Source organism: Dendrobates tinctorius, unplaced genomic scaffold (assembly GCF_039654945.1).
Source record: "Dendrobates tinctorius isolate UK_male_01 unplaced genomic scaffold, ASM3965494v1 ptg000097l, whole genome shotgun sequence".
Taxonomy (NCBI): Eukaryota; Metazoa; Chordata; class Amphibia; order Anura; family Dendrobatidae; genus Dendrobates; species Dendrobates tinctorius.
In genome coordinates this window covers 28,696,952-28,705,605 of record NW_027361765.1, presented here as the reverse complement: position 1 = coordinate 28,705,605, position 8,654 = coordinate 28,696,952, and the positions used below count along the sequence as shown (strand labels likewise).

The 8,654-nt window shown below is 43.9% G+C and overlaps 1 protein-coding gene across 1 annotated transcript in view; it reads right to left on the bottom strand.

Moving 5' to 3' along the window:
• Positions 1–2,936: 2,936 nt before the first annotated feature.
• The window catches only part of ZNF280D (zinc finger protein 280D), a 274,432-nt gene continuing 268,714 nt past the window's right edge, over positions 2,937–8,654 (bottom strand). The window contains exon 23 of the mRNA XM_073586999.1: positions 2,937–3,554. Within this exon, the coding sequence (XP_073443100.1) occupies positions 3,522–3,554 (33 nt within the window). The 3' untranslated portion in view covers positions 2,937–3,521. The remainder of the gene's footprint in view (positions 3,555–8,654) is intronic.

Below are 8,654 nucleotides of genomic sequence, written 5' to 3'. Positions count from 1 at the left end.
TTGAATTCCAGGGTGTTTTGTATCAGAAAAAAATGATCTGGTCCTTAGATGGTCTTAAAATTAGATAAATACAACTGTGGAAGAAAAACACCACATGACAAATTACACCGTGCCATTATTCATTTAAATGGAGCCTGCCATGTAAAAAAAATGCTATTAACCTGCAGGTATGGAGCTAATCCGCTGATTAGTAGCTTTCTGTAGCTGCCTAGTACCCACACTGGTAGCCCCTTTGCCAGGAGGAAGTGAACTTTATTCCTCCCAGCAGCCTTGGGCTTTCAGTCACAGTAGAGGCGCCGGCGCGGCTTCAGTCACCTCAAAGTACATAGTGAGCAGTGGCTGTAACCACACCCCGCCGCTGATTGACAGGTGGCTCTATTACTGAGATGGCTGTCAGTCAGTGCCGGATCACAGTTGCAATCGTCGGTCACTATGTACTGAGCGGTGACTGAAGCCGCCCCGGCTCCACCTCCATGACTGAAAGCCGGAGGCTGCCGGGGAGGAAAAAAGTTCATTTCCTCCCGGCATCAGGGCTCTCAGGGAAATAGGTGAATACCCCGATGCACACCTGTGAAGGAATAGGCCTCCAACCCCTTTACATAAACAGTTGTTAGCATTATACTCTTGATTCACTTTGTACAAACAAAGAAGTCATCTCAACATGCATGTAACAAATTACCCAGCTTATTACTGTATATAGAAGGAGAAGTAAATTTGGAAATGAGAATAACGTAACATTTGTATGTAGCTGAACAGTTGGCCCCTTAGTCAATGTTACTGGTGGGCCCATGGCATCTTAGTCCGACACTGAAACTTTACACTGTCTATTCACAAGCTGCAGAGTTTGTGTCCCATACATGTGACTGGGATTCTTTCTACAGCAAGGTTTCTACTTTCTGCAAGCCTTATTCAGATGACTGGGACTGCTTGTTGCAGACGTTTGTGCTCTGCAGATAGGTCTACATGTCACCATGAAACAGGCGGCTTTGGTTCATCCTCCCCTCTATGTGATGGGGCCCTACATGTTTTTTGGTCACTATGGTGTGGCCATGTGTTATCACATCCAATTAAAGGTTAGCCATGAAAAGATGTAGTATTCTTATGTACATCCGGGGTGACAGTGATACATGTTGCAGGGTAGACCTATTCTGTAGATGATACTTTTATGGTTACCATATGTCTACAAGAAAACAGAAATACATGAGCGGCCTTATACTGTTAAATTTTTAACAACAGTTTAATTGGAAACATCATTTATTTGAGTATAAGCTGCAAGGAAAGTGATGGCAGATCTCTTCCAACAAATGTATAAAATCTTAATTCACCAGGTGAGTAGCTGTAAATCTGCAGCAGTCAGTGGCATGAAGGGTTAACTGGAGCGATCACTTAAGAGAAACAATCTTGTTTGTTCAACATTTCCACTCACCATATGTTTGCAGAAGTATCATTAAAAAAGTAATTCATTATGAGGATAAGGCTCTTAAGCATTGTGCTGAGGCCCCAGGATCACGCCCTGGAAGTGCTGACTCTGTCAGCATTCTGTTCATAGCTGGGAGCAGTATGGGAGAAAGGATGATAAGGGAAAGTGCCCCATTAATCCACAAACTGTCTCAAGAACCAAAAATCACTGTACTGTGTCTTAATAATTCTCCTGTTTACTTTGCAGAAAGGTTTTAACCATTGGCCAACTCCGGCACTCATCTATTTAATATGATGGATAATACTGTTACTGCAAATCAGCGTTGTGCAAACATTTCATGTGTTGTAAATGAGCGTCCTCGTGCCAAATCCAATTAAAATATTATCTTGTCTAATAGTGCCAATGGAAACATCCGAGGTCCCTGGAGCTCACAATAAGGTGCCTTAAGGCTACCAGTTGGCTAACCCTTTATAAGTAGAATGTTCTGCTTCTGCCAACTTTTGCTTTGCTGCAGGATCGGACTGGGGCTATAATACAGTCCTGGCATTTGAAATCACACAGGCCCATGCTGTCCCCGTCCCCATGAACCAGATGGGATCCTGGATGGAGGAAAGGAAGATTTTCTACAAACCAATATTTCTAATGATACCTGTGGCCTGCTGGGGTAAGTGACGCAACTTTGTGCTCCATCACAACTCTTAACAGTATAGGTATCTTGAGAACACCGATTCTGTTAACAACATAGCAGACAAGGCAGCCCATGACCAGACAGGCCCTTTCTGGCATTTGCCAGAATTGTCAGATGGCCAGTCCGGCCCTGCCTTGCTGTAACTAGGAATTAGTGGTGTGCAGGAGTAAAACACCACAAATGACTAATGGCCATTTTCTCCTGTAAATGTTAATTTAGGAAGAGTGGCATCCAAAACAATATGTCCACAACTCTATAAGTATGAGCAGGGTGGTCACCAATGGGTCCTGACGAACCAACATATATTCAGGATCAAGTGCAACACATCTGTGACCTTTTTTGACTTTATATCTACTCTGATGCAAGTGACATTGGCACAGGAAGAGATACCTGCATTTTAGTGGAAGTCACTATATGTTAGATTTTTTTTACTTTTAAAGGGAACCAGGTTTTTGCTATGTAATCTGAAGACAGAATGAGGTAGTGTAGCCCTACTCACCATTTACGGACAAACCTTGAGGCAGGGTAGTCAAACGTTCTGAGGGCAGATACTAAGAGAGAATGTAGTACACAAAAGGGAAAAGACAAAGGCCAGGTTAGGGTCCGAGGTCAGAATACCAGGAAAATAATGGATCAGAGCAAAGGGGATAAGCAAACGGATAATCAGAAAGAGGCCCAAAGTCAGGCAGCAATAGATCAATAAACAGAGCAAGGAATTACCAGGAAAACAGAAAACGCTACTGTGATGATTCCTTCCCTCAGTGTGTCTTAAATACAGTAAGTACAATATAACTGACCAATATGAAAGGAAAGGCAGCACTCACCATATAATTCATGATTCTTTATTCAAAGAAGATTAAAACATAGCGGTGGCAAGAAGAGGTGGAGACAATGACAGGACTATGGCCATTTCACGCTGTGTGAGCTTCCATGGGTCCAACTAGGAAGTGTCTTGCTCGACACACTTAGTTACCGTCTTCTAGCAGGAGCAAGTGCTGTAAAGTCCTTTGATGTTCACTCCTGCAGTGAAGATGGCAGGCAGTACACTACTTAGTGCAGCCTGCAGCACTGACTGTCATTTAGAAATGCAGTTATTCTTCAAAGACCTACCTGCAAAATAACCATTTGTCTTTTGAAGGAGGTATATATCCCTGGTGGCAGCAGCTACACTTCTACCTTTGTGCAGAAACAGGAAGGGAGTATCCCACCTATTTGTCAGCATGGGATCAATGTAGTACTTGAAGGGGCTGGCTGACTTAGTTCATTGTGAAGCCAGCCCCGTTCTCTGTCTCTGTCTTGTCTGGGAGAGAGAAGGGGTCCAGCTTAATTAATGAATGTCAGGTAACCAGTACAGGCGTGTGGGGAGGAGATTTCTTCAGTGTCCATTTCATTGCAACAGTAGCACTGCCAGAATCAGGAGAAGGGCCCAGAATCCATGACATCAGGCTGCATTTGAAAAATAAAGTAAATTAGTAAGTGCAATTATATAAAATTTTACACACAATAAAACATATTTTTATACCACTGGACAATATCTAGTAAAATCAGACAAGTAAAAATCAGTTTGGGACTTTCAAGTGGCGCTATGGCTGTCAAATTAATACGGATGCTTTCATAGCACTAAGTACTCTACAGGAATTATTATAGGAATAGAGCTGCTTTATGAACATTAGTATTGGCTAGCACAATGTCATGGACAGATCAATGCTATTGTCAAGTTTATGTTGATATTATTACTCTGCTACTGTTTCGCTTACACTTTGTTAACACCACGCTGGATCCCTGCTCTTACAGGCAGGGTCTCTGGCGTGTCACTTCACTCACCCTCGCTGCAGTTGGTTCTCCCCTTCCCCATACTCTGCATGCTTCCAGCCGGGCCTCCAGCCATGTCCTTAGAGCATGCATGCGCACGCTCCCGCCCTCTTAAAGGGCCAGTGCATGCACTTGCTATTTCCTCCCCAGCCAATGGCTGTGAGACATTATGTATATATTGCTCCCTCCTCACTGGGGAGGTGCCTGAGCAACCTTCCTGTTCTGCAGTCTAGTTGTGTAAGGTTGCGTACCAGTCCCTGATGCACTCTGGTGCAGATCCTGCCTGCTGCACTCTGCTATGAACTCTGCCTGCTGCACCATCCAATCTATCCTACTGGGTCCAGGTGCTGCGCGTCCATTGGTCTGCCCTGGAATGGCACCTGGCTTTCATCGGGAGCCAAGTCTAACCTCACCATCAGAGGCTCTAGCAAACAGTCCGGTGCTCGCTTAGTCATACCTCTCCAGGCTCTCCGCAGTCCGTGGCACAGTGATTCCACAAATCACGTCTGTGACAGTTTGCTCAGGACCTGGTTGACACGCTCCACTTGCCCATTGCATTGAGGGTGATAGGCCGAGAAGAAATCCAAGACGATATCCAGGTGTTTAGAGAGCTCGTCAGAATCCGGAAGTGAACTGCCAACCTCGATCAGACACAATGTGACCAGGAAATCCGTGCAGGAGAAAAATATGTTTGCTGAAGCCTGTCATCCTGAGCCACTTCTTCAAGGATCCCAGTACCACGCCCATGCCAACTGCCTCGGATGATGTTTTTGAGGTGGAGAACATCTTGGCCATGAAGAAGGTGAGAGGCAAGACCTTCTTCCTTGTCGACTGGAAGGAATTTGGTCCCGAAGAGAGATCCTAGGAGCCTAAAGTGAACATTCACACTCCAATTCTCCTCTGGAACTTCCTCGATGGCCTGAAGAGGAGGAGGCGTAAAGGGTGGTACTTATAGCACCATGCCAGATCCCTGCTCTGACTGGCAGGGTCTCCTGCGTGTCACTTCACTCACCCGCGCTGAGGTTGGTTCTTCCCTTCCCCATGCTCTGCATGCTTCCAGCAGAGTTTCCAGCCGGGCCTCCAGCCGTGTCCTTAAAGGGCCAGCGTGTGCACTTGCTATTTCGTTTCCAGCCAATGGCTGTGGGACATTATGAATATATTGCTTCCTCCTCACTGGGGAGGTGTCTGAGCAACCTTCCTGTTCAGCAGTCTAGTTGTGTAAAGTTGTGCACCAGTCCCTGCTGCACTCTGGTGCAGATCCTGCCTGCTGTACTCTGGTGCAGATCTTGCCTACTGCACTCTGCTGCAGATCCTGCCTGCTGCACTCTGATATGAACTCTGCCTGCTGCACCATCCAATCTGTCCTACTGGATCCAGCTGCTGTGCGTCCGTTGGTCTGTCCTGATGTGACACCTGACGTTCATCGGGATCCAAGTCTAACCTCATCATCAGAGGCTCTAGTGAACAGTCCAGTGCTCGCTTAGGCTACTTTCACACATCCGTCTTTTTGAATCCGGCAAAATGCGGCGAAAAGTCTGAAAACCGGATCCGGAATTGGATCCGGTTTTGTCACATAGAAAGTAATGATCGCCGCATTGTGCCGGATGTACATGCGGCGGCCCCGGTTCTTTCCGGATACGGCAACAATGTGCCGTCCGGCATCTGCAAAAAACGTTCCCTGCAACGTTTTTTGGCATCGCCGGAACGGCTTTTTAAAGTGCGCATGCCCGGACACTGTGTGATTTAACCCCACAGGTGCCCGGCAAGCGCAAGACTCTCTGTATCTCTCTCTCTCTGTATCTCTCTCTCTCCCTCTCCTTCCATACCTTTCTTTGTCTGACCCACTCGTCCCCCCGCTCGCTCCAGATGGCTCTCATCGCTGCGGCTCCCCTCTCTACAGCTGGCTCTCGTCGCCCGGTGCTGCGGCTCCTTTAAATTTTATCCAGGCCGCATCCGGCGACGCATCCACATCCGGTGTCACCGCTACAGGCTGGTTCCGGCGGCACGGCTTTTCGCCGCACGCTGCCGGAACCCTGAAACCGGATGTGTGAAAGAGGCCTTAGTCATGCCCCTCCACGCTCTCTGCGGTCCGTGGCACAGTGGTTCCACAAACAACGTCTTCTTCAGGTGCACAGCAGAGAGGCATTTCTGTAAGGTGGCTCCACGAATAAGGCCCTAATGTTAGTACAGACTGCAATGAGCACTAATGTTTGGAACAGTCCGGAACACTACTGGATGCACAGGGTGAAAACAAATAATAGTCTTAAGGTTTAAACTAGATTGGCTGGCCATCTCTGAAATATGTGAAAAATTCAAAATGTAGAAAGCTATGAGACATCAAGTTCATTAACGTTTATTTTTTAGACATATTTTTAATATAGGATATTTAGATAGTAACGAGTAGCATCTTTAGATAACTATATAGCAGCACAACTGCAGGTGGCAGCACAGCACTGTCTTACTTATTGTATACTAAATCAGTCACTTGAGACTTGTTTTTTCACATTTTTTCCATTCCATGTACCACAAACTACATGAGAGAAGAATGCAATTCACAGAAAAATAACTGTGTGACCATAGATACGAACTTTGGAGAGAATATATTCACATTATTGCAAAAAAAAACTTGACTGAAAACCAGTTACATTAAATTTACAGGGATTGTTTTGAAAGAAAGCAGATACTATATGTCCCATTTACATGTATAGGTTGGGGAATTTTCTGCCACCCTTATTACTCAGTATGGAATAACAAATCACCATTCTTTGGCCATTTTTCTGAGAAAATTATAATTTTAGGGACACTTTCACAAAGTGTCATTTGGTGGATTTTACATTTATTTTTATGCTGGATCGTAATGAGAGAAATAATGCATATGGGACATACAGTATTTATTCTATATTTATTTGGATCCAGTTTCAGTTCAGGATAATAAAACTCATTTTACACTTTTGATGGCACAAATTGGTCATGCATGATGTAGTTTTTTCATGGTTTGAATGAATCAACTTTCCCTGCTTGAGTCACTTCTCAGTAGAAGTAAATTGAAAAGTAATGCGACTTGACTGCCTTGGTTTCTGATTTCAAAGACATGCAACTAAGTAATATAAGTTGTTGTTTAGACCTGACTTTAGGTTAAGACCTGGCTCCAATATTTTGAGGAATAGACTAACAGAGTAAAATACTGTCTGGAATGGTTAGTTCTCTAGTTTACCTCCACTTTCAAATTCATCCTTTAATAGTACTAGACTTTATATGGTTAAAATGCCTTCTAAATATTTCACCCTAAAGAGGAACTATGACCAGGTGAAAAGTGGCCGAAATTTGCTCCAATTTTATTCCTGCTACTCTCCTGAGTATTCAGGTTTTTGTTTTTTTCACACTTCCAGTGATATGGGTCTTTTTATTTAGTGTTAATATTTTTGGTCTTCTCTTCTATGGTGGCGTGTCTTCAGGCTGTTCTGCATAATAACCTTGTGAGCAACGACCACATAGTAAAGACCTTAAAAAGAAGCACTAAATAAAATGGCCTATAACTCTGGAACTGTATGGTTGATTAAAACGAATGAAAAATAGAATACTTATGAGAGCAGCAGAAATAAACTGAAACCAAAAACTTGCCACTTTTGGCCCGGTGAGGTGACAGGTCTTCTTTAAATAATGATAGTTCACTATTATCATATAATGCTCTATAAATGGGCAGGAAATAAGTGAACTGCTTTGGCAGCCAGGCGTAGTGATGCTGACCTCGTTTCTAGATAGAATACTTTATTTTGATTGGTAAGGGATGAAGGCACTGATTTTAGTGTTGGCTTTGTGTTCTAAGGTTATGTTCACCATGAGGTTTTTTTTTCCAGGCGTTTTTGGAGCAGAAACCCTCCTAAAACCACGCTAAGTTCAAAACCCAAGAGTTTTGATTGGAGAGTTGGAGACTTTCTGCTCCAAAAACTCCTAAAAAAAACCCTCAACGTGAACACATCCTAAGCATTATTATAGATGAAATCTGCTTTGTTTCAGTTTTTCCCATGATATTCTCCAGAAGATTCTGCAGAACCAGTCCTCTCCAGCAACGGAAGGGTTCACACTACAATATGGCAAGAGATGCAAATGACTTTTAAATGAGCATAGGGAGCAGCAGAGAAAACAAATGAATCACATTACAGGTGTCTGTTCGGAGGGTTAGACAGATCCTAAGCTCCACTTTGAGAATTATAACAGCTGTCAACATTAAAACACCCATCTGGGAATATGAAGGCTAAAGTCTTAAACAAATCTCGCAGGTTACTAATGTGAGGTTTGTGGTTCCACCCGGGCTGGAAATTAATGGTCTGAGGCTCAGAGAACAGCGTATCAGTGCTATTTTCTCTCTCTTTAGATGGTTGCTTGCATGGCCTGATTTGCTTATCCTTTCTTTATTTATTTGGCTTGCTAGAAAAAATAATGTTCAAAAGGCAGAATGGAATTCAATTTCAGCGGCCATGATTTGCAATTTACAGAACAGGAAGACTTGGGAAAATCTAAAGCAGGATGCAGCTTTACGGGGCGATGTGCAATTTAACTTGTATTTGCATTTAAACCTGTTTCTCCTACTTACTGCTCTGTGTGCTGCTTTTTATCCTATTTTCAGACATTCCTTATTTCCCGCTGAATTAACACCCTTTCTAGACACATTAGCATTCATTGAGACCCTGCATTTCCGCAAATAAGTACTTTATCCGGTAAGCAAGCCTGCTG